The following is a 27107-nucleotide window of genomic DNA, read 5'->3' on the forward strand; positions in this document are numbered from 1 at the left end:
CAGCCTGAATGAAAGCTGGGGTTGGGACTATATTGCTACTATTTGCCCAGAGGAAAAAAACTCTTCCACTTGAGGCTACACCACGTATGGGTTGAGTCTTTCCTGGGAGTTAATTAAGACGTGTACCTCTAATGAGAAGATTTTTCTAATTCTGCCCGAGCCCTATAGCCCAAGCTAGCAGGCACTAGTAGGATATGAGTAATAATCCATTCCATGCTGTAGAGCCAACAGATGTGGAGTGAATGGAAAGATTGCTAAATTCCTTTGGATAGCTGAAGAAGGTCTGGGAAATACTGTTGCCTCAACTATTTTGGGGCAACCTGAATTACTTTGTCTTATTTTATCTTCCTTATTATCCTCTGGATGAGGGGAAATGGAGGGAAGGGATAAAGAAGACCCTGCCACTGGTTTATGAGGGCTGATTTTGAGATGGATTGGCTGTCTTTTCCTGTTCTCAATCAAAACCTGGGACATTTCATGGTTTTTCTTGGTTGAAAAGCTGTCTACATCTGAATGACCCCATGAGTCTAAGCTCTTGTGTACCACTGATGGTTTTTTAATGACCATCCTAGGCAGCTAGGTGCAGAGCTAGAGCCCTGTGCAGATGCAAGATTTATATCCCCGGATGTGGGTATACATGGCGCTACAGCGCTCTACCGGGAACCGCAGAGGTGAAAGCAGCAGCATGTCAGGCCGCTGCTCACAGAAATCAGTGCCCCACTCCAGCAGGTCCTCCGGCCCCACTCCTGTACTGTGCCCAGCCCCACCCCACTCCCAGCCCTGCCCACTAGGGCGGGCACCAGGGGAGCACCGGCAGCTGTCCCTGGTCACACTACTGTGTGCAAGTGGCTCGCATGCTCCTGGACAGCAGTCCCTTTCACACAGCGGTCTGTGTCTCCTGTCCAGGGGTGTGCAAGCTGGTTGTACACAATAGTGCAACCAGGGACAGCCTAGTGCCTACCCCAGAAGCAGAGCTGGGGGAAGTACAACTACCTGGAGGAGCTACCAGCATGGGGCACTGGTGCCTGACATGCTGCTGCTTTCACCCCTGCAGTTCCTGGTAGAGCCCTGTAGCTCTGTGGATATCCGGTTTATATCCATGGATATAAATCTTTATCCATGCAGGGCTCTATCTAGAGCTACAGCAAAGATCTTGTGCTCACTGCACCATTCCTACCGAGCCACTGCCTCCCACAGCTCCAGGGAGTAAGCTCCAACCTATTTTTTACATAACTTACTGCTACCATGTCATGACAAGGTCTCATACCAAAAGCTCTTAAGAAAAGTAAGCAGCCATTGGGTAAGAGGGAAGGTCCTGTCATGGATCAATAACTGGTTAAAAGATAGGAAACAAAGGGTAAGAATAAATGGTCAGTTTTCAGAATGGAGAGAAGTAAATAGTGGTGTCCCCCAAAGGTCTGTACAGGGACCAGTACTATTCAACATATTCATAAATGATCTGGAAAAGGGGGTAAATAGTGAGGTGACAAAATTGGCAGATGATACAAAATTACTCAAGATAGTTAAGGCCAAAGCTGACTGAAGAATTACAAAGGGATCTCACAAAACTGGGGAACTGGGCAACAAAATGACAGATGAAATTCAATGTTGGTAAGTGCAAAGCAATGAACCGTGGAAAACATAATCCAAACTATACGTACAAAATGATGGGATCTAAATTAGTTTTTAGCACTCAAGAAAGAGATCTTGGTGTCACTGTGGATAGTTCTCTGAAAACATCCACCCAATGTGCAGCGGCAGTCAAAAAACCTAACAGAATGTCAGGAACCATAAGGAAAGGGATAGATAATAAGACAGAATATATCATAATGCAATTATATAAATCCATGGTTTTCCCACACTTTGAATATTGAATGCAGTTCTGGTCACCTTATCTAAAAAAAAGAAGATACATCAGAATTGGAAAAAGTGCAGAGAAAGGCTTCCATATGAGGAAAGATTAAGAAAGATTGGGACTATTCAGCTTGGAAAAGAGATGACCAGGCAGGGGATATGATAGAGGTCCATCATGAATGGTGTGGAGAAAATAAGTGTTATATACCCTTCTCATAACACACGGACCAAGGGTCACCCAATTAAATTAATATGCAACAGATTTAAAACAAACATAAGGAAGTACTGTGGAACTCATTGCTGGGTGATGCTGTGAAAGCCAAAAGCATAAATGTGTTCAAAAACAAATTAGATCAGTTTATGGAGGATAGGTCCATCAGTGGCTATTAGCCAAGATGGTCAGGGACCATGCTTTGGGTTTCTCTAAACCTCAGACTGCCAGAAGCCAAGACTGAATGACGGGATGGATCACTCTAGATAGAGCCCTGCATGGATCACTTGATAATTGCCCTGTCTCTGAAGCATCTGGCACCAGCCACTGTCAGAAGACAGGATACCAGGCCCATTGGTCTAACCTAGTACAGCCAGTCTTATGTTGTCCTTGACTAGCTGAACCACCTTGTGATGAAGATGAAGCAGAAAAGATTTGGAAACCCATCGTATTGCTGTCAGCTCTGCTAGCATACTGCTGTTTGTTTGCTTTTCCTGGGAATCCCAATGGCCATGAACTATCCATTCATTGACGTGTGCTCCTCATCCCACACTGGATGTTTCTGAGGTTACTGATGGAACTGGAGGGTTGAAAGCCACCCCCATTAAGAATATTGTGACTGAGTCTCCCATGATTGATTGAGAGAATTGCAAATTCTTTGGTATGGTCTTTGTTAGAGAAGCTGGCTAAATTCATTTAGTAATTATTTGCCAACCACTGTTTGAGATCTCATTTTGAGCTGGGTGTAAGTTGTTGCATATACAGCTGAGGCTATTAAGCCCATTAATTTAAGAAAGAATATGGCTCTCTGACATGGTGGTTGGTGTAGTAAAGCTATGGCTAACTGAATCTTTAAAAACCTATTCCGGAAGAAGTGCTCTCCCTACTTGACAGTCCAGATCTTTTGAGTGAGTAGCAAGAGCAACTGCTCCAAATTTAGCCTAAGTCCCAACTTCTCAACGAGATAACCTTAGGATACATGGTTCTGGACAGATTTTCTTCTGGCAATGGTTTTAACTGTCATCTAAATATGGGTATCCATGGATCTATTGTCTCTGTAAATGTGCTACCACATCTGAGAGCATTTTGTAAAACTTCTGGAGCCAGCAGAAAGACCAAACTGAAGGACCCTGAATGGGAAATCATCTTCCCTACTAAAAAACAAAGACTGAGTCTGATTGAAATATGCATCATTCATATCAAAAGCTGCAAACCAATTCTGTGCTGAAAGGGAAGGTATTATAAACGCTAGGGTCAGCATATGTAAGTGAACTTTCTGACAAAAGAATGTTTTCTCAATTCTAATATAGGTCAAAAACCTCCATCCCTTTTCAGGATTAGGAATTATCTTTATTAAACTCCTTTTCCTCTGAATTCCCTTGGCGCCTCATCTATGGTCACTGTTGTCAAACCAGACAGAACCTCTGATCTTAGTAGAGTTACGAGAAGGGTCCCTGAATAGGGATGAGATAGGGGGTGCTTAAGAGGAGAACTGAATTGGGATGCTTAAGAGGAGAGAGAATTTAACTGGATACGGTGTCTGCTGTGTGTTATTTCTAAATCCACCTGTCTATGTTTATAGCACTCCAGTTGTTGAAGTAGTAACACAGGTAGTCATCAAATGGGGTGGGAAAGGAATGATTAATTGTTTTTTGGCTCTCAGGCCGCATACTAAACTTGAGGTCCAAAGCCTGGCACAGAAGTTAACTCTGGGACTTATTTGTCGTTTACATCGGGCTTAAAAGTTTTTCTCCTTTGCTGCTAATGTTTCTGAGGAGGATGTTTTTGTTGATGGCAGTGGCATCTCTGTTAAAAATAACATGGCAAAGATGAGAATGGATATTTCTGCATGTGATACCTGAACACAGGTACTCAAGTTCTCCTGGGCTGTTGATATACTTACAAATATCTGGCTGTAAACCTAGCATCCTTCATTTTTCAAGGACTTCATCGTCTTTGTGTTAAATAAGCCACCTCATTCAAAGGGAAGGTACTTCATATTTAGCTTTTGTTTTCTGGAGTGAGTCCAGATGTTATAAGTCACATGTGATGCCTAAGAGATGGTTCAAGGTACTGCTCTGACAGAAGAGTAAGATGAATCAAATGACACTATAACACTATGCATTGCAACAAGCCATCCTTCAGAAATGAGGGCACTGGCTAACTGCCTCTGATCTTCAGGAAGGGATGTTGCAAATACCACCACCTTTCCCCAAACATGGTTCTGGTAGGAAGCCATTACAGCTTCATAATTTAACACTCTTATGCCCAGTGTTGCAGATGAAAATATTTTTCTTCACAGAGCATCCACTCTTTTTGGTTTCTTTATAAGATGACATAGCATATATCTGATCACCCTCAGACTTCTGAATTGCAGTTTCTTCCACATGCAGATTTGGAACTGGATGGATGTTGGGTGGGGGAATGAAAATCACTTATGCAGTAACTGATACAATTGATCTGCCTTCTCTGATAATGCTTGTACAGATGTAGGAGTGGGCATATTGTTTTTGCCGGTTGCAAGAGTCCCTCTACAACTGGATGTGTAATTCTGTTCTTCAACAGAGAGCCAAGGTTGTTGTAGAATGGGTGGAGATTCCTCAACTGTTGAAGGGGGTTCAGAATAGTTGTGATTCTGTCAAGTAATTCAAGAAATAATACTGCATCCTCTGATGGGGCAGCTGTCTCATCTGAAGAGATCTGGTCTGCCAACTCAGGATTAATTTCTTGATATTCTTCAGGCACTCCCTCTTCTGAGAGCATGTCTGGTACAATGGTTGAGGATTACTGTCTTTTCCTGTAAATTACAGATGGATTCAATGACCAAAATCTTCCCAAAGCTCTTGGAGGAAAATACTTCTGCTATATTGGGTGTGCTGGGATTCCTAGTAATGCTTGGTAGAGAGCCAATCAGGTGGTGAGACATGCCTACTACTACTTCTTCTCTTATTCTGGAAAAGCAGTAATATGGGGATCCAAAGAAGCTCGTCTTGTCTCTTCCATATTTTTATCACTCCCTTCTGCATAACATAAACTGAGAGTGCAGATCTGTATGGTGGATTTGAGCTACCACTGTTAATGGTGGTTGTGCAGGCTCAAAACAGGGAGTTGGATCCAGTGTGTGCAAAATATTAGCTGCCTGATTGGTCAGATGTCCAAGACCCTTTCTGGCCCAATTTAGGAGCCGGAAGCTAGAAATTCAGAGAAAACAGATGCAACATATCCCCCGAGTGCCTTTAGGCCCTAGTGACAGAGTCCTGCTTGTGCACTGAGTCTTTTCACAGTACCAAAGTTCCCAGATCCAAGGGAGGTCACTACTGTGAATTGGCTATTACTAACAGTGTTTCTCTGCTTTTCAATTTCAGATCTGACAGTTTAGGATCCTTTTTGGATACCACAAGTTTCTTGGAACTCAGAACTGAAGAAGGTATCTCATGCAAACATTTCTGTTGCTTCTTCTCTCCAGAAGCGTTGGGGAGCTGAAGCTGGACTATACACACTTGTGGATCCAAGGGACCATACTGGATCCGGAGGGCTTGGCTGCCTGTTCCTTCAAGCAATTGGAGTGAAAGTACAGTAGACTGAGTATCTTGAGGGACAGTGTCCCTCTCTGAGGCAGGCTAGGCATCTTGTATAAGTGTCCAATGCCAGAAAGACCAAGGGACAAGAGGCATAGGTTTTGAACTCCTGATTCTTGATTTTCCAATCCTCCATCAGATCCTAAAAGTGCAACCAAAACACTAACTACCTATACTAACAACTAACTAGAATTTTTTTTAAAATGAAACACTGAAACAATGAATAGCTAAGATTTATGACAGTATTTCAGCTAAAATTTAGGCTAGGTGTAAAAGGCATTGTCTAAGCTAAGGGTCTAGGCTGAGGGCCCAAAACAGTTCCTAATCCATCAGCTACTCTGGTTGGAAGGAATGGGGGTGACTGGAGCACCATGCCCATTTGATAGCCTCGCCCTCAGAACTTTCAGGAACAGCAAGAGCAGGGTCAGGAAGGGCTGAGAGTGCTCCAATCAGCAGTGTTATCGAAAGGTTCTATTTCAGAGTTGCACCATCAGCACATCCCATGAGTGAGACTATGCAGAGGCTACTCGAAGAAGAATCAAGACTTTTCCCATTTTTTTGCCGTGGCATCCAACCAGCTTAGCCACTTAGCAATTAACAATTTTTCATCTCTCAATAGTTGCTTTCATAAAAGAGAGATTTAAAATGTCTTAAATTGAAGTCCAAAATGAAAAGAAAAAACAGTAAAACAAAGTGGAATTTTAACTACATTACTGAAGAAAATGGTTGCTGCTTCATAGAGACATATGAGGCCTGAGCCTATAAAATGCTGACCACCCTTGACTCCCACAGAAGACACCACCACCCCAGGGCTCTTGGTGCCTCACAAGAGGCACTTACAAATCCACACGATCAAATCTGATGTTTCCATTTTAAAAGCCACGCCTCTCTGCTGTGCAAAGAGGAAAACAGAACCATTAGTAAGAAATGTCCCATATTTCTTGTGAATACTCTTGTTTGCACCCTCAGAATGGACAGCTATAACAAAAAAATTTCTGTCTACAGGGGAAAATACTGCTTAGTAGTTTTTGTAATTAATTTTGTGAGACTGCAAAATAGCTATTTGAAATTTATGTAACACCCAGCTAAGAATGGTTCCTATATTAATTTGATTAGAAGAAAGTTTCATGCCTCAAGTATGTTAGTGGAAGAGAATTGTTTTGCCAAACGGCACTAGTCTGAGACAGAATTTTGCACTTATGGTAAGCAAAAGTAAGTGTGCTACTGCAACGTAAGATACATTTGTTCTACCATAATGTTCTCCCTTTTATACACACCTCACCACCTCAGTGGAACAACAGGTGACAGACAACATGGTAGTTCTGCATGGGATAGCCCCTATGCCCAACCATCAGAAAACTATACTGGACCTTTCCCTCATATATTGCCACTCTTTTCAGGGTGGGAACTGACTAAGCAACACACAACACAAAATTTGCAGAGATTACAGATGTACATCTGATTATATTTCAGGTATCTTAAGCCACAGGCCAGAAATGTAAATTACAGCAAGACCTTTTTGTTAAATTATTTTCTGGTAATTTTCCCCACAATATATGGCCCAGTCAATGGAAAGAATTTTCATGGTCTTCAATGGGCTCTGGATCAAGTCCGTACTGTACTACTGGTGTCAAAGCCATTTTAGGGGCTGCAGTTAGAAGGTAGGGGAGGAACAAGCGAGGAATACAACAACAACACAAAGCAGAGTCCTTATGTATTTCAAATACCAAAGATAAAAAGGTAGAAATTGTAACTAGTTAGTGTTTTAAAATAACTGTATGTGCATTGCCTTTATATATCATAATACAAATTAATGTAAACACTAATGCAATATGCAAGATGTACTAATGAAAATTACATCTCTATCTACAGATGAAAACTCTCCATGTGTCTCATGTCGTGGAAGACGAGGATTAACATGAAGCAGCATAGCTCTGTTGCTATGGTAAGTTTGGCTATTTGGAATGAGGCTAATTTTGTCAGTTTTTCCCCACTGATTTGGCTGCAACTTAATTTATAGTATAGAACTCTGTATTTCTAGGTCTCTTTCAAATCCTTGACAGCTTTAGTTAGGATTGGACTATTTCACAAGGAATATGATGGGCAAATAAAAGAGCATTTGACAAGTTAACATAAAAAGCTAGACTGCAGACCAATGGATGCGTTAGTTAAAAAACAAAAAACTGAACTCTAAAAACGGAAGTCACAATGTTGCCAAGGTGTCTGTGGGGTTCCTTTCAACTAAAGGCAACTGGTTAGCCAGTTTATGCTTAAACCTCCACATATAAAACAGACTGCAACCACTTCACTTTCATATCCCAGAAGGGCTAAAAACACATTCTAGAATTGGATCGTTTATGCTGCTCTTCACCAAGCAGATCAAATTTCCACTTATGTGACATTGATTTTAGAGCTACAATGACTGTTAGCTGATCCTACTCTTTTTAAGGCAGGTGTGAAAGGAATGCATACAGTCCATTACTGTATACAAAGATATCATAGAAGATTAGGGTTGGAAGAGACCTCAGGAGGTCATCTAGTCCTACCCTCTGCTCAAAGCAGGACCTACCCCACTAAATCAAGCCCTGGCTGGGATGATTTAGTTGGGGTTGGTCCTGCTTTCAGCAGGGCGTTGGACTAGATGACCTCCTGAGGTCTCTTCCAACCCTAGTCTTCTATGATTCTATGGTATCTTTGTATACATTAATGGACTGGGTGCATTCCTTTCACACCTGTCTTAAAAAGTGTAAGATCAGCTAACAGTCATTGTAGCACTGAAATCAATGTCACATAAGCGGAAATTTGATCTGCTTGGTGAAGAGCAGCATAAACGATCCAACACATTCTAGAATTGGATCATTTATCTTTCACCTTTCTTTTGCCTGCTTGCCAACTGATATTCTCCTTTAGCTATGTTGGTAGAGGCTTATCTGATAATTTCTACATGCCAATTCCTAAATGTTAAATATATTATTTGTATGCTTCCCAATGAGTGCTTTGTAATATGACTGAAAGTTTAAGAAGTGTACACATTGTTGAATTGTTTTGAGAGGAAAGAAAGTGTTTAATTACTGTTGCTATATATTGTATTCTTGAACTAAAACTTACCAAGATGGTAATTGTATTGTACAATTGAATACCAATTGTAAATTGGCATAGCTACACTGAAATCCATGCAGACTGTGCACTAAAAACCAATGTCAATTTACATCAGCTGAGGATGTGACCAGTTATCTTATGATCCCTTGCTGTGGGACTACATCCAACCTTATTATAATCTATAAATGTTAAATGCTCCAACAGAAAACTTGTTCTCAAAAGTTTGTCAGACTAACCACATTTTTCAGCGCTTTAATATGCAACTATATGAGGTTATGCAACAAATAACTAAATATTTCTTTTTAGTGATAATTAACATGCTCCAGTTTGGATCAATTGCCTTTGTCTAATAAGGTTGCCCTACACACAGTATTCTCTCCTACTGTTGTTTAGTCAGTGTTCTTGAAGGATTATGTTTTCTTACTCTGCACGATGAGGTGGAAGAAAAGCTTCCTTCTTGTCTTCATCTTTTCCCCTGGGATCTCTTAAAACAAAGTCAACTAAAAGAAAGTATAAAAAAAGCCAAAACATAAATATGCTTAGCAAAGGAAAAACAACACTAGACTAACAGATCCAAACAGTTGGGCAACCCCAGTGAAGTGAATGCTGATGCATGGATGTAACTGCACAGGGTATGTAATTCAAAATTTTATTTAAGTGAGATTTACAAAATAAAAGCAATTTTTATGAAACAGCAAAAGTATTGAATGCCATATTTCTCCCGTAAAGGAAAAAAATATGAAATCCTGTAGAACTTTCCTATTAAAAATATGTATCCAACATCTCAGTCACCTACAAACTTCTAATTTATTTAAGGATGGTATTCACAATGAACTTATATATTTCAATAACTCAGAATATTCATATAACTAAAAAGAACAGATATCATCATCATCATCAATTTACCTATAGCTTTCTTTACACTCAGAAGATAGTCTTCTCTCATTTCATCAGACAGTAAATATATACTTTCGCTGAGTACTTTCAGATGCTGTGGAACTAAATCCAAGACATGCTCCAGCCAAGAGTCTTCCATTGGAGCAACATGTTCTGTATCAATTCCATGGTGAATGTAATAGTAATATTTCTGTACAATAAAGGCATTAAATAAGTTGAGTCAGTTTGGCATTATAACAAAAAGATAAAGATGTCATTGCTAGTGCTGCTTTTGATGGAAGCATAAGTACATTTCAGGAGTATTAAGAATTGGTTTACATTATATATATTTTCTATCCAGTACATGTTTTCTTCTTTTGGGTTTTACTAGTCCATCTGTAAGGTCTGATTAGCTTGCTGTTTCATTTTGTCTTTAAAAAGTTAAGCAAATTAGGAGCTCTTTGATGGAACTAATTAATAGTTTTCTACTACAAAATAAAACAGACAGCTGGGTCAGACTGAAGGGAAGTACTGGTGAAACTCAAAGCCATTCACCATGCTGCAAAAAAGGGAAAATGCAGTTTTTAATCTTCAAAGGAAAGCCACAGATGTAGGTTTCACCAACATTTATAGATTCATAGATAAGGTCAGAAGGGACCTTTATGATCATCTAGTCTGACCTCCTGCACAACGCAGACCACAGAATCTCACCCACCCACTCCTGCAGAAAACCTCTCACCTATGTCTGAGCTACTGAAGTCCTCAAATCGTGGTTTAAAGACTTCAAGGAGTAGAGAATCTTCCAGCAAGTGATCCGTGCCCCATGCTACAGAGGAAGGTGAAAAACCTCCAGGGCCTCTTCCCATCTGCCCTGGAGGAAAATTCCTTCCCGACCCCAAATATGGCGATCAGCTAAACCCTGAGCATATGGGCAAGATTCACCAGCCAGATACTACAGAAAATTCTTTCCTGGGTAACTCAGATCCCACCCCATCTAACATAGTTTCTGCATAGTCCAATAGGCTTGTCAGTTTTATTTTGAATTACAAAAACTACCTCAGGGCATGAAGCAGGATAAAATTTATTTTTTTAATAAATTTTAAAACAGACAAGCTAATCAGGCTGCAGATGTGAGGTAAAAGTATAATTATAGAGAGGCTGGAAAAAGGGATACTAAGCAGTGAAGGCAGAAACAAAGGACAAAGTGCTATACACTCTGCTCCTATTAAAAGGCAAATAGCAGAAATCCGAGCAGAAAACAGACCTAATTTGTAGAAGACAGGTATGGTAGTTCCACCAAATGTTCCACCCACTCTGCAGAAACCCTGCTGTGGTACAATCAGAGGGTTAGAATTCTATGGGGTGTCAAGAAGCATTTTAGGCTTACAGTAGATCAGCAGGAATAAGAAGCAGCTACTGCAATGTATGCTTCTCTAGCAAACTGTTAGATGTTCAGGATATCCATGTAAGTTAATTCTTCTTGTAACATTAACTATTGCTCTATACTTTCATCCTTCTTGGAAAGGGGATCAGGGAGTGGAAATGGCAAAGGCACCAGTGGTAGAATGGCTCCACAGTAATTTGTTCCTAGCCCTCTCTGTAGAAGCTCCTAAGATCAGTAAGGATACACCTAGATTTTCCTATCAAGTCTCTGCCTCCGTGTGGTATGAAGCCCATGATGCCACCCCTTAAGCATGGCCTTTAAAGGTCAGTCTATTTTGGAAGCATTTTCTCCCTTCACAAGGGTAATTCTGTGAGAGGAACGAATAAAGTCCATACAATGGAAGAAGAGTGGGGGGGAACAGAGTGGGAGAAAACACAGATCAATGCAGACTGATAGGAAAGACTATCCCAAGAAGTCCAGCTGGACTGAAATAATTTTAAAATGTGCAATTTGAGAAATTTTATAAAATAAAACTGGAAAGTTATCTTTAAACATATTTTCAAAAATGCACACCCAAAGTTAAGCTCCTATATTCATATTCAGGTATCTTTAAAATGACCTAATTTTAAGAAATGCTGAGAACTTTTGAAAATCAGTTTGCTTATTTAGGTACCTAAATATGGTTCTCAGAATCTAACTTTGGGTGCCCATTTTTCAAATTCTTCAGCTGTATTTTTAGCCTGTTGGCTTTATCAAATGTCAGGTGTTTTGTTCCTTATTTTTATTCATTAGTGAGATGAGGCTACCTGCAGTATATAAACTGATAATTCTTAAATTCTGTGGTAGTGCATTGGTTTAATGACCCATCAATAAGGACTTCTTAAGAACATTTATAAACATTATATCATAGGACACACTTTCAAGGACATAATTTAGAGTGCATCCTAAGGAATTTTGGTATAATGATTCCACTGACTGACAAACACATCAGTAGATATTTTACATTACATTAAGTGCACTCAAACAGCCACACAGTGTATTTATTCGATGGAAGAACACCCACCAACATCAAAAGGAGTTGCCCAATAGACTGCGGATAATATGCTGCCCAAGAGACCCTCAAATGATCAAAATTCTACAGGGACGTAGATAGTACAATTTTAGACTTTGTCCACACTGGCAAGTGAACAACAAAACTTTTGTCATTCAGAAGTGTTAAAAAAAACACACACCCCGAAAGACAAAAAGTTTTGTCAAGGAAAAGGGCCAGTGAGAAAAGCGCTTTGTCAGCAGGAGCGTTCTCCTGCCAACAAAGATACCACCGCTCATTGGGGGGTGGAAGTTTTTTGTCAGTGAGAGAGCTCTCGCCTGGCAACAAACAGTGGTTACACTGCATGCCTTTTAGCAGCACAGCCATGTCACTAAAATCTGCATAGTGTAGACAAAGCCTAATTAGATTTTTATTGTTTTGTATCTTCAAGACTCTTTGTGTTATTAGGACTTAAAATATGTATGCAAAATGAGACACTAATGTATTTTGTTTAATAGTGATATTTGCTTAGTTTTTAGTCTGAAAGCTTGAGAGACAGTTACTGAGGAATATAATTTACCAACATGACAGGGAAAAAAAGCTGTTGGACTCTGTTTAAAATGCCAATCATTAAAGGGGAGAAGAAAGAAAACAAAGATCTGTTTTAGCAGATTAAAAAAAAATTATTTACCATCTAAATTAACCACCAGATAACAAAAGTTGTTCATAATAAAACTCTTTGCTATGATCTTTAAAATCTAGATTTTAGCAGCTAGGTAATATGGTAATAAGGTGATGACTTTTTCCTCACCCATAACTATTTCACATTTGGGGACAATGTATACCTTCAAACCAGCGGCACTGCTATGGGTACCCACATGGCCCCACAGTATGCCAACATTTTTATGGCTGACTTAGAACAACGCTTCCTCAGCTCTCGTCCCCTAATGCCCCTACTCTACTTGCACTACATTGATGACATCTTCATCATCCAGACCCATGGAAAAGAAGCCCTTGACGAATTCCACCATGATTTCAACAATTTCCATCCCACCATCAACCTCAGCCTGGACCAGTCCACAGAAGAGATCGACTTCCTGGAAACTATGGTGCTAATAAGCGATGGTCACATAAACACCACCCTATACTGGAAACCTACTGACTGCTATTCCTACCTACATGCCTCCAGCTTTCACCCAGATCACACCACACGATCCATTGGCTACAGCCAAGCTCTACGATACAACCACATTTGCTCCAATCCCTCAGACAGAGACAAACACCTACAAGATCTCTATCAAGCATTCTTACAATTACAATACCCACCTGCTGAAGGGAAGAAACAGATTGATAGAGCCAGAAGAGTACCCAGAAGTCACCTACTACAGGCCAGGCCCAACAAGGAAAATAACAGAACGCCACTAGCCATCACCTTCAGCCCCCAACTAAAACCTCTCCAACACATCATCAAGGATCTACAACCTATTCTGAAGGACAACCCATCACTCTCACAGATCTTGGGAGACAGGCCAGTCCTTGCTTACAGACAGCCCCCTAACCTGAAGCAAATACTCACCAGTAACCACATACCACAGAACAGAACCACTAACCCAGGAACCTATCCTTGCAACAAAGCCCGTTGCCAACTGTGTCCACATATCTATTCAGGGGACACCATCTTAGGGCCTAATCACATCAGCCACACTATCAGAGGCTTGTTCACCTGCACATCTACTAATGTGATATATGCCATCATGTGCCAGCAATGCCCCTCTGCCATGTACATTGGTCAAACTGGACAGTCTCTACGTAAAAGAATAAATGGACACAAATCAGATGTCAAGAATTATAACATTCAAAAACCAGTCGGAGAACACTTCATCCTCCCTGGACACTCAGTTACAGACCTAAAAGTTGCAATTCTTCAACAAAAAAACTTCAAAAACAGACTCCACCGAGAAACTGCAGAACTGGAATTAATTTGCAAACTGGACAGCATTAAATTAGGCTTGAATAAAGACTGGGAGTGGACGTGTCATTACACAAAGTAAAAACTATTTCCCCATGCTAATTTCTCCCCTACTGTTACTCACACCTTCTTGTCAACTGTTTGAAATGGGCCATCCTGATTATCACTACAAAAGTTTTTTTTCTCCTGCTAACAGCAGCCCACCTTAATTGATTAGTCTCATTAGAGTTGGTATGGAAACCCCCATTTTTTCATGTTCTCTGTATATATATATCTTCCCACTGTATTTTCCACTGCATGCATCTGATGAAGTGGGTTTTAGCCCACGACAGCTTATGCCCAAATAAATTTGTTAGTCTCTAAGGTGCCACAAGTACTCCTTGTTCTTTTTGCTAAAAAAATAGTTACCCTAAATTATCAACAATAAAACCTCTGTACTGTATGCCAAAATAAAACTGTCAATTAAAGTGCCTACTGCCACACAAATTCAGAATATTAGTCATCTCCTCACTATTTCAGTGAAATAAAAAGCAATCATTTATAATAATATTGCAAACAACACCATCTTAATTACCAAAATGTCTTTCTCTATGGGTGTAGGAGAACCCGTTCTTGGAGGCTGGGTTTCATCTAGTGAAACAGGCTGTTCCAGAGTAAAGTCTTGCTGCCTAACAAAACAAAAATGACATAATATGCATTATGCAGTGTTGTTGTAGCCATGCTGGTCCCAGGATATTAGAGGTAATATCTTTTATTGGACCAGCTTCTGTTGGTGACAGAGACAAACTTTTGGGCTTTCACAGCTCTGTGTCTCTCACCAACAGAAGTTGGTCCAATAAAAGATATTACCTCACCGACCTTGTGTCAGTACTATGCACTATGTTTTTCAGACAAACTGTATTGGCATCTCTAAAAGCTACCATATCATATCTCAGTAGTGGTCAACAGAATGATGACTGCCACCACCTGAATCATAAGTATAATCAAGAATTCTATATGGACCCAAATATTTTTCCAGACAATGGAATAGTTTACTAAATACCTTTTCTTTAAAGTTTCACAGGTGTAGTTCTCAATTATGCCTTTAATGTGCATAGGGAATTGTTGTGCCTATTGACCATATTTTGAAAACAAATCTAATTGTAAGATTTAAGCAGGAAATACTTCTAGAATTTCAGTTAAGGTATCTTTATTTAGTAATTTCTTTCAAATCAAGGGACTAGTCATATTAGCAAGGACTATTCATGTAAGTAAAGTTGGCAGACTCAAACCCATGGTTTGTGAAAAAATGGTCTTATAATTATGAGAAGGTTAAATATAGTCTAAGAAGTTATTCAAATTAATCCATTGCAATCAGTTGACAATATTAAAGAAAACAAGAAAGCTCCTCAAGAGGAGATATGTCCCTCATTATCCAACATTGCCACAACTTTGTTATTATACTTGCACTACGCTAGTCAAATATTTTTTATATTTACACAGTTAATAAATTCTAACCCATACATTTTTGTTTGTTTGTTTGCTTTATGCTAAACTATGGGATTAGATTCTGGCTTTCTGTTTTATTGAATTTGTCAACATTTTCATACCAGTATTCAGCTGGTCCATCTCATTCTCACCTTAGCAGCAGGAACACATAATGAAGAATATATTCAGTTAGAAAAACTAATATTTATAATATATTTAGTTTACAAAATTTCCAGATTATGTTAAGTAACAGGATTTATCAAACCAGTTCTTTTGGGGAATGGTTTATCAGAAGAATAGTTTTATTCCACAGTTTACCATATTATGGTTCATTTATGGCAATAAAATATTGTCAGTCATGCTGTGGGCACTTCTGCATCTGTGCAACCAGATAAAAAGATGGTCAATGCCCCAAGAAACTCTCTCCAAACTGCTAAATATTTAAGAAACAAAACATGTTTTTTATAAACATATTCAGGGCATTGTAAAGGTTGATGTATTTACGCAAGAAGGAAAATATTTTGGAGTAGCACAAGCTTCAGGGTATCTTACTACGATTTTAAAATAACTTTAAAATATTTTAAAGATCCATTTTAATTATAGTGACACATCCTTACAGTGAACTAATTTAGCAATTATCTCTTTTTGGAAAATCATTTCTCATTAGAGGTTAAAAGTGACAAAACAAATTTAAATATCTTCCAGATTCATGAACCGCTGATATACAGAAATTTTCCAGGATATCACTCCTTGCTGTATTATAAAATAACAAGTGTGACTTCAGTTAGTCAACTGGGAATATTCTAAATGCAGTTTAATAATACCAGTATCAGAGGGGTAGCCATGTTAGTCTGGATCCACAAAAACAATGAGGAGTCCAGTGGCACCTTAAAGGCTAACAGATTTATTTGGGCATAAGCTTTCATGGGTAAAAAACCCACTTCTTCAGATGTATGGAGTGCCACCGGACTCCTCATTGTCTTAATAATATCAGTGTCCACAATCACAGCTTTCTGTCCAAGTTATGAAACTATAGTGGAGCTCAGCTGATAATTATGCTTAAAAAGTGTCACATGAGATTTAAAAAATGTCAGGATGAGCATTTCTGGGTAATTTCATCACACTTGAAACAATGTTTCAAATAGGAATGAACAAGCACTTTCTGAAAAACTAATAAGCAGCCTGAATCCATCACATATTCCCTGCTGAATCCAACACAAATCTTAAAAGATTTTGATCACCTAATAAACTCCAGCTACCAAATCTACTCTTAATCCAAATTCTAATACCTGCCTTTTCTTTCCCCAAAAGAATAATATGGTTAAATCCCAGTCTGCGCAGTTCATAAATTACTCGTATATACTCCCAATTTTAGAGGAATCAACAGAAGTATAGAGAAGAGCATCTTATCTGGTAGTTTTTATTTCTTAAACTGGGGTCATTTTTTGCATTCATATACATAATCTGTTATTGTCTTGCAATCTTAAACTTTTTGTTATATTAACATTTTTAAAAATTTCATTTCACCTTTGAAAAGGAAAAATGCATTTATACAAACACAAGAAAACTCACATGATGATGTTAACAAGAGTACTTCTAAAATTTTCACGATCTTTTTTTGGATGATAGCTGCTCCGCGCTTTAGAAGTTGATGTTCCAGCAACTGGTTCATTAACTGCAGAGTCCTGTATCTTGCGTCTCTTATTCCTCTCCTCCAAATATTCTCCTTCCATGAAATATATATATTCAAGTTGCAAACTCTGAGCCCAAACCTGCAATATCCTGAGTACCTTCTAAAGGTTTTGAGAGTTCTCAACTCACATTTATTTCAATGAAAGTTGAGATTTCTCAGCATCCTTCAGGATCACACCCTACATCATTTGCAGCAAAATTAATGAAACAAAACTAATACCTGCTTGTACTGTAAAACTGTTAAAGAATATTTCTATAAAATCTATTTCTAGATCTGTAAAGTTACTATTTTAAAATATTTCTTAATTTTATTTCCTGTGAATAGGTCCAAGTATTCTTGACCTGTGGTTTGTTTGTTTTTTTTATCATAAATACAGAATCCCGTTTCTGTTAACTGCTAAAGTAAAGCTATATTCTAACTATATTTCTTTTGTAGATTTTGGGTGAAATTCTGGCTCCACTGATGTCAACTGGAGTTTTGCCAGTGATCTCATTGGGGCCCAGATTTCATCCATTGACTATATGCAGCATTTTACTGACTACTGTGCTGATTTTTACATTAAAAAAAATCAAACAACACAATTCTGCACCACTGAAGTCAATAACAGTTCTTCCATTTCCTTCAATAAAAGTAAGACTGGTTCCATAATTTACTAATATGAAAAGTTGGAGAGACTAAGTTAAACTATTTTGTACAACACTAAAAATTCAATTTTTAAAGCAAATATTCTGGTTCAAAGGATACTTGATAAGAAAAAACAGTATGAAGAATTACAATTAAGGATTTCTAATATTCAGATATACTAAAAATGAATCTGACTTTTGGAAACTTACATCATTGTATAAACTCTTTTTATACTAGATCTCAATACAATCTTTTAAGTGAAGTATATTAAAATATGCAAATATTCTAAGGATTCTCTTTGCTGTTTGACTAGTTATGGCAAACATTCCATTTCCTAAACTAATGGCTTTTCGGAAATGTACAATCTTATGCTAGCAGCTGGAACTATTTATTTTCTGATAAAGACAATATTAAATGAACAATGTTGAACTAAACAGGCAAGTCACTTTTCCAGCCCTAAAAATACTAATAAAATAATAAACAATATTTTGCACTTCTACGGCATTCTTTATCCAAGGCGATTATGGCACTTTACAAACATTAATGCATTTACCTGCACTATGTTTGTAAGATAGGTAAGTATCATTGTACCCATTTTACAAAGGAAAAAAATGAGGCACATAAAGATTGTGACTTGCCTGAGATCATATAGGAAGACTGTGGCAATCTGGGAATAAAATTCTATTCTCCTAACTCTATAATCTTGTATTAACTCAATTTTACACTATTTTTTCCTCAATTTTTTGTTGTTCATTAAATACTGAGTGGTAATCTTACCAGGTGAAAGCTCATTTTTGAAAACAAACTGATCTGGCTCATCATCTTTCTGTTCTTTTCTCAGATGAAATGAAGGAGAAGCTTGCTGCCATTGTGGCTTAGAGCTTACCTGAAATAAATATTTTATTCTTTAGCTTTATAAAATAACAATAGCAAGAGACAGCTACATGTCTTTGACACACACTTAAAAACACAGTACATTACAAAAGAAAACAGCAGCCGCATAACATACAATAATAGTAACAAAGCAACACAAAAATAAACCAAATTCTCTATTTTTCTTTAAATACAGGAGATAATCATTCAGAACCCCATTAGAAAATATTATGTTTATGCCTATTATAAATTATTAGTAATTTTTGGAGTAAGTTAACAGTATATACCTACTACTAAGACAAACCCCAGACATTTATGAAGATGAGAGCAATATGGAAAAAAAAGCAAAAGGTAAGAAAACAGGGGGGGAAAGAGGTTTAATAAAATCTTTTTCTGGTCGAGTACCGTAGATATCAAAGGTTTCTCCCAGGTGAAATCTACAATCAATTTATGTAACTGCTGCTGCCAAAAAAATAGTATTTGGGATCCAGGATACCTATCCCCTTCAATGTTTTTGTTTTGTTGTTTTTTTAACACAAAGAAAAGGCTTCTCTTCCTGGTTCTTGCCCATTTTGGGGGTCCTAACTGCATGGCAAGATAACATAAGGTACAATATTCAGCCATCAGTAGCTTAGCAAATCTCACACTGCTTACAAGAATCCAGTACTATCTTTCTCAAGTGTAACTTATTTAAATAGCTCCTTCAGCCTAGAATTTTTTTGTTATTATTATTCCCAGGCCAATGTCCCTGGAAATATGTTTGTAAAGGAAATGACTTCTCAGCCTTAACTACACTGCCCTCACAATTACTCAAAAGCATTGCCTTTATCTTTTCAAGGGGCAGCAATATGCAAAAATTAAGAAACCTTATTAGTGACTGTTTACACTGCAACTGGGAGGTGTGATTCCCAGTGCAGATCGACAGATGCACTGGCTCACCTTGAGTTAGCACCATAACAATAGCATTATGGACACTGCAGCATGGGCAGTGGTTCAGGCTAGCTGCCCAAGCTTGGAGCCAGGGAGTATGATGGGCTTGGACTCAGGAGGGTAGCCCAAGCCTCTACCTGTGCTGTAATGGCCACACTGCTATTTTTAGCATGCCAGCTGAGTGAGCTAGTACGAATCAGTCTACCTGTGCTGGGAATCACATCTCTCAGATAGCGTAAACATACTGTGACAGAGAACTGATAACCAACACCTAATTCCCCACAAGCCCTGATGGAAGGGAAGAAGACTTAACTACCTAATCAGACTGTCGGCTGATGACTAAGGGGTTAATTATCCCATCAGCTGAGAAGGTAGTTAAAAAGCACAAGAAGGAAGTAAAAAAGGAGACAGAAATCTTCCTAGCCAGAGTCCCTTTCTTTTCCCTGGAGAAAGGGCTGAGGATTGAAGGATGCTCCAGGTAGAAGAGCTGCATGGGGATGTGATGGTGGCAAACACAAACAAAAACTCACAATGATGTTGACAATGAAGAGGTATCCAAGACAGTTTGTGAGGAACTCCAAGATGGGAAAGGAACCTGCCCTGTTACACATACCTATACCTTATTGGCACCCCTCAGGCAGAGATACGAATCTGTACTACCTTTGCAATTTTAGGCTGTCAGAAAATTGAGGGAGAGGATCTTGAATCTTTGTAACTTTTTAGTCTACAAAGACATGCCAAAGACTAAATCAGAGCTATTGTACAGCGATATCTGGCAGTTTTCATATACAGAAGCAGAATTAACTTCCAAATATATCTCAGTTTTTTTGCCCTATTAAGTTTCCCTTTCTTATTCAGGCATATTAAAATAACTTATATGTCCTCTCTTGTGAAATCCTACCCAGGGTTAAATGTTAATCCATAAATGCCTCTTCTACCCATCATCTGTCTGAATCCAGGTTTTTCCCCCAAGTTCAAAAGTTAAATTTTGTTTTTGTTTGAAGGAGTAAGATTGGGGCTCAATTAAATCCTTTAATTAGGTCTTCTTCATCCAAATGTGATAGAGTTTTATTTTAAACAAGCTCAACATGACCTAAATTCCATGTTAAAATTAAATATACACAAAAGGTTAAAAATGTCAGGTAACAATGTAAGAGATAAAGTGATTAAAATTTCATTTAATATAGTAGTAATTATACGGTGAAACTTGCATTAAGAATCACCTCCAATATTTAATTTGTTGTCTTAAATGACCACTTTAAAATATTCCCAAATTTCCAAAAAACTTTTTTATCTTTCATTTAATTACCAAGCACTACCAGGTGACCAAGTTTTGCTAGTCTCTTAAGATTTTCTTTAAAAAGATTTTCCTGAATTTTGCCTTCTTTTTCTATTCTCCTGGACACATTTGAAAAGATCCAACACCAGATATTTAATACATGCAGAATTTCTGACAATTGTATACAAGTTGTCTCTCATTATGGTTTTGTGGATCCCGTGAAACGTATCATACACATTACCACATATCGATGTATCACATACATTTACCACAAGCATATACGATGGTTTGACTAATCTGGGGAACAGACCACATTTTTTCCATTTGGGGCAAGAATTAAATTGAGTTTTCACGTATACTCTTTTTATTAGAATAAACCTTTAAAAAATGACTTGGCTACATTTCCCATTTAACTACTTGAAACCAATTCTGAATAAACATTGTGAGATATCCATTCCTAACAAGACATTTTGAAAATCTTGATATCTTTTGAATTAGAAACACTGAGCCTGACTTACCAGTGCATTATTCCAGTTTCAAGCCAGTCTGAAAACAGCCAATTTCAGAAAAGTAGCACTGGCATAAAACTAAAGTAATACAAGGATGAATCCGGCCAATTATTCATGCTCTGTAGATGTCCCCTATTTCACTGAAATATGGAAGAGGTTTTTGCAAACATTTATCTCAAAACTGTTTGTCACTTTACATTGGGTGCAACAAATGTACATGCCTGAAAAGAGACTTAGGCCCTAATCCTATAAAAACACATGTGCTAACTTCACTGCAGTGAGTAGTCCCACTTAATGGGATTACCCATGGTAGTAAATTTAAGCAGATGCATAAGTGTTTGAAGGATTACTTGTTGCCTTTCCACTCAAAACAGCTAGATTGTGGAGGCTTCAAGATATTAGAATGAATTATATTCCAATTTTTCTATAACATTTATTTTATAGCTTTCGTCAGTATCTTTTATTCTTTTCAATATTTTCTGCTCATCTAAGTTAACTAGTTTAATTGTTTTCCAAATACTTCTTGTACATATATGTAAAACCTTGTTGTTTTCAATGTATACATTGCAATGAGGTCCAGTTTTCTATGTGGGATCTCCCATGCTTTGCTGCACATTTGAAAATAAAAAGTTGTTAAAACAAAAAATTTAAAAAATATTACCTGAGCCAACTGTGGCAAAAATTTTACAGTCGTCTTCAATAATTTTCCTTTCCCAGTAGGTCTGGGCTACAAAAAAGAACAAAAAGAAAATAAATTATATAAATATTTAAACTAATAATACTAAACTTCTAAGCATGCTAAAACTTATGATTTACACTATAATTTTGTTTTTGTTTTCTGTCCAATAATTTTCACAAATATACTCACTTCATTTCCCCTAATCTCTGTAGATGATGGTTTCAAAAGATATTACCTCACTGTAGCTGAGAGCATACATACAGCTGGGAGCCTGGGTAGACAGACTTGTGCTAGCTCCTCTAAAAATAGCAGTGTGGCTGCAGCAGCTAGAGTTACCACCTGTCTGAGTTTTCCCAGAATTGTCCCTTTTTTGAGGTAGCTGTCCCAGGAAATCTTTCAGGGTGTTCAGTACACACTACCGGCTGTCCCAAGAAATATGTAAGGGTGCTCAGTACATCATGCCAGCTGTGCAGTGTTAAGGACTCAGGATCATCCCAGATATCCTGGGTTTTTTTGTACCTGAGAGGTGGCAATCCTAGCCGCATCATGGGCAGAGGCTCGGGCTAGCCACATGAGTCAAAGCCCACCTGAATCTGAGCTTGGGTGGCAAGCCAAATTAACACCCATGGCACAATGTCCACATTGTATATTTTTAGCATGCTAGCTCAAGCAGAGCTAGCACAAGTCTGTCTACTCAGAGCTGGGAAGTACATTCCCAGCTGTACTGTAAACATATCCTTAAAGAGTCACTCATACCAGCAATCATTCATAATAATATTTTGTCAACATATACACAACATACCTTTCTGCACACAAGATAACAGAAACAACCCTATGCTGTCTTTTATGTTTATCACAAACTCTCAGAAATGTAGAGCTGTAAGGGTCCTCAAAACAGAGGTGCTGACTTTCACAGTTCCTGAGGGGTGCTCAACTTCTGCTTTGCCCCAGGCCTCGCCCCCACTCCATCCCTTCCCCCAAGCCCCTGCCCCTTCCCTCCACCTCTTCCTGCCACCCTCCTCCCCCATGCCTCCTGCACGCCACTGAACAGCTGATCATGGCGGGAGGGAGATGCTGGGAGGGAGGGGGAGGCTCTAATCAGCAGAGCCACCAGTGGGAGGGAGGGCTGTGGGGGTGAGGGAGAGGAGCTGATTCGCGGGACTGCTGGTGGGTGCTGAGCACCCATTATTTTTTTAGTGCCCACGGAGTCAGCACCTATGCCTCGAAAAGTCATCAAATCCAGCCCCCTGTGCTGTGGAAGGACCAAGTAAACCTAGACCATCCCTCACACGTGTTTTTCCAACCTGTTTTTCAAGACCTCCAATGATGGGGATTCCACAATCCAGGGCTTAACTATCCTTATATGTAGAAAGTTTTTCCTAATATCTAACCTACATCTCCCTTGCTAGAGATTAAACTCATTATTATCTGTCCTACCTTCAGCAGACATGGAGAATAATTGTTCACTGTCCTCTTTATAACAGCCCTTCAGATATTTGAAAATTTATGAAGTGCCCCCTCAGTCTTCTTTTTTCCAAGATTAATCATCCCCAGTTTTTTTTAACCTTTCTCATAGGTCAGGTTTTCTAAACCTTTTATCATTTTTGTTGCTTTCCTCTGGACTCTCTCCAATTTGTCCACATCTTTCCTAAAGTGTGGTGCCCCGAACTGGATACAGTACTACAGCTGTGGCTTCACCAATGCTGAGTAGAGTGGGACAATGAGCTCCCATGTTTTACATACAACACTCCTGTTAATTCACTCCAGAAGTATATTAGCCTTTTTCTCAGCTGCATCACATTGACTCATATTCAATTTGTGATCCACTATAACCCCAGATCCTTTTCAGCAGTACTACCACGTAGCTAGTTATTCTCCATTTTGTAGGTGTGCATTTGATTTTTCCTTTCTAAGTAGAAAGTACTACTTGTCTTTATTGAATTTCATCTTGTTGAATTTAGATCAATTCTCCAATTTGTCAAGGTCATTTTGAATTCTAATCCTGTCCTCCTAAAACCTGGCAACCCCTCCCAGCTTGGTGTTATCTACAAATCTTATAAGCATACTCCCCACTCTATTATCCAAATCATTAATGAAAATATTGAATAGCACTAGACCCAGAACTGACCCAAACAGGACCCCACTATATATGCCCTTTCAGTTTGACAATGAGCCATTGATAATTACTTTCTGAGCATGGTCATTCAACCAGTTGTGCACCCACCGTACAGTAATTTCATCTAGACCACATTTCTCTAGTCTGCTTATGAAATTGCCTTGCAGGACTGTGTAAAAAGCCTTACTAAAATCTAGATACATCTCACATCTACTGATTCCCCCCTATCCACTAGACCAGTAATCCTGTCAAAGAAGAAAATTAGGTTGGTTTGACATGATTTGTTCTTGACAAATCCATGCTGGCTATTCCTTATAACCATATATTCCTTCAGGGGTTTACTAATTGATTGTTTCACAATTTGTTCCAGTAACTTTCCAGGTATCTGTGACACACTGTGCCCCATGTTCACCCCTGTTTATGATATGATATATGGTGTACAAAGTATGCCTTGTGAGCTTTCATTTGAAAACGCATAATCTGCTGAATATTATTATCCTACTGAAATATGTGTAACATCACTGCATATAAAATTGTGAGATGTTGCCATGATTGTTAGTGAAATATGCTGTAGTTCTAGGTAACATTATCAGATCATTTTCTTGAAGACAAAAGCACACTGGCATGCCAGGTAGGTGCTAGAAGATCATCATCTGAATAACTGGATATTCACCACCGGACAGTAGTTTTCCCACCCCTGCTCTAGACACCCCTCCTCCCCCATCTCTACTCATGGCAACAAGATTCCTTGAAAGACAAAGGTGCATCACTGAACTAGGGGAGAGTGGTCCTGGCCTGGAGGTTTTTTCCATCCAGTACAGACTGTTGAAAGCTTTTTTTCTTTTGTAACCAACTATGACTTGTAAGCCTTATCACTTGTAAATCACTTAACATCTATCTTTCTCTAGTTAATAAATTACTTTATTGTTTTATCTAAACCAATATATTTGGATTGAAGTGTTTGGAAAGCCTCCATTTGAGACAACAAGACTGATACATATTCATTACACTTTATTGGAATGATGGACTAATTTATGAGCTTCTATGGTCCAGTGGGCTACTGAACAGTACAAGATGCACATTTCTGGGGGGCAAGGCTAGGACTGAGGGATATGTGGTTGCAGCTCTGTATCTATTCATGGATGGCTGGGCATAGAATTCATCTACTCAGCTGGGAGTGACTTTGCATGCTGGTAGCTGTGAGTGATCAAAGCCTGGAGAGGTTTGCTGTTCACTAGCAAAGCAGTGTAAAAGGCATCCCAGGCTGGAAAGGTAAGGGGACACAGCAGTTCAGGTTTCACCCTAGGGAATGTCATAGTATCAAAGTCAGGCTGACTGGTCTATAATTCCCCAGGTCCTCTTTGTTCCCTTTGTTAAAGATATGTACTGAGTTTGTTCTTCTCCAGTCTTCTGGGACCTTACCCTTCTTCCAGGAGTTCTCAAAGATAAGTGCAACCAGTTCCAAGATTGCTTCAGCGAGGTTAGTTCCTTAAGTACAGTAGGATGAATTTCATCAGGCCTTGCTGACTTGAATACATCTAACCTATCTAAAAATTCTCACGGGCCAGGACCGTCCTGCCCAGCCCCTGAGCTCCTGGCCGGGGAAGCTACCCCTGGCCCCTCTCCCGGTGCCACGCCACCATGCGGGCAGTGCAGCTTGCACCCGCCCACCGCCCAGGCTTTCCAATAAGCCTGTCCTGCCGCTCTGAGCAGCATGGTAAGGGGGCGAGGGGAGGGGGGATACAATAAGGGGCAGGAGGTCCCGGGGGGCAATCAGGGGACAGTTGGATGGGGCGGAGGGGCAGTCAGGAGACAGGGAGCAGGGGGGCTGGATAGGTCCTGGAGGGTTAGTTAGGGATGGGGGGTCCCGGGAGAGGTGGTCAGCGGACAAGAAGCAGGGGGAGTTGGATGGGTTGGGGATTCTGAGGGGGGCAGTCAGGGGGTGGGAAATGGGAGGCGGTGGATAGGGGGCAGAAGCCAGGCTGTTTGTGGAAGCACAGCCCTCCCTACCCGGCCCTCCATACCATTTCGTAACCCCAATGTGGCCCTTGGGCCAAAAAGTTTGCCCATCTCTGATCTACACTTTCCTTCATCTTCTCTTTCTCCTAATGCATTATTACCTTTGATGTCCTTACTAGGTGTAACTCATTTTGTACTTTACCCTTTCTGATTTGTTCTTACATGTTTGTACTATTCTTTTGTACTGCTCCTTAGCAATTTGTCCATGTTTCCACATTTTGTAGGATTCCTTTTTGATTTTCCAGTTATTAAAGAGCTTCTGATGGAGCCATACTGGCCTCTTCCTATTCTTCCTTCTATGTTGCTCTGTACCTCAGAGGAACACCCTGCACCCCCATGTTCATCCTTATAATATGATTGTATGGTATCCAATGCAAAGTTTGTCATGTCGGGTGTCTTTGGAAGGCTCATGATGCACTGAGCATTGTAGTTATAGTAATATTTTAGGTTGTAATTTCATGTATATAGTTATGAGCCTGAAAATGTGTCCTCATGGCTTAAAACAAGCCTAAGCAAAACTCTCCAGGAGCAGGGGGGGCAGTTCACACCTCATCAGGGTATGTATGGGACAAACCCAGCCCAGCCTCACAGGAACAAAGGACATTGGCCTAGGCAGCAACAAAGAATCTGCTGGACTTTCAAGTGAGCCATCCTCTTGCCTTGGTCAGTTTGGGACTACGATGAGATAATGCTCACCTGACTCTGAGGAGGAGCAAAGCCAAGAGGGAAGAAAGAACATGATAAAAGGGAGAGACACTTGCCATGCTCTCTCTCTTCTACCTCCATCTACAGCCACCACAACCAAGCGACTGAAGCACTGATCAAAACAGAGAGCCTTGCTGAAGGGCAACCAGCCAGACTGTGGTGAGAACCATCTAAGTTTGTAAGGACACTGAAAGTGTTAAAATCAGTTTAGA

The 27107-nt window shown here is 39.4% G+C and overlaps 1 protein-coding gene across 5 annotated transcripts in view; it reads right to left on the minus strand.

The window, feature by feature from the left end:
- DNAH7 (dynein axonemal heavy chain 7) overlaps positions 1-27107 on the minus strand; it is a 285097-nt gene that overhangs the window by 252355 nt on the left and 5635 nt on the right. For 4 of the 5 annotated variants that reach the window (XM_048868445.2, XM_075118030.1, XM_075118029.1 and 1 more), the window contains exons 2-7: positions 22038-22103; positions 18563-18671; positions 17041-17194; positions 14576-14669; positions 9649-9829; positions 9167-9242 (exon numbers count right to left, since the gene is read on the minus strand). In XM_048868445.2, the coding sequence (XP_048724402.1) occupies positions 9167-9242; positions 9649-9829; positions 14576-14669; positions 17041-17194; positions 18563-18671; positions 22038-22103 (680 nt within the window). Of the gene's footprint in view, positions 1-9166; positions 9243-9648; positions 9830-14575; positions 14670-17040; positions 17195-18562; positions 18672-22037; positions 22104-27107 lie in introns of those variants that run through there. The other variant, XM_075118031.1, reaches the window with a different exon arrangement.

This window comes from Caretta caretta, chromosome 11 (genome assembly GCF_965140235.1).
Source record: "Caretta caretta isolate rCarCar2 chromosome 11, rCarCar1.hap1, whole genome shotgun sequence".
In the NCBI taxonomy this organism is placed as follows: Eukaryota; Metazoa; Chordata; order Testudines; family Cheloniidae; genus Caretta; species Caretta caretta.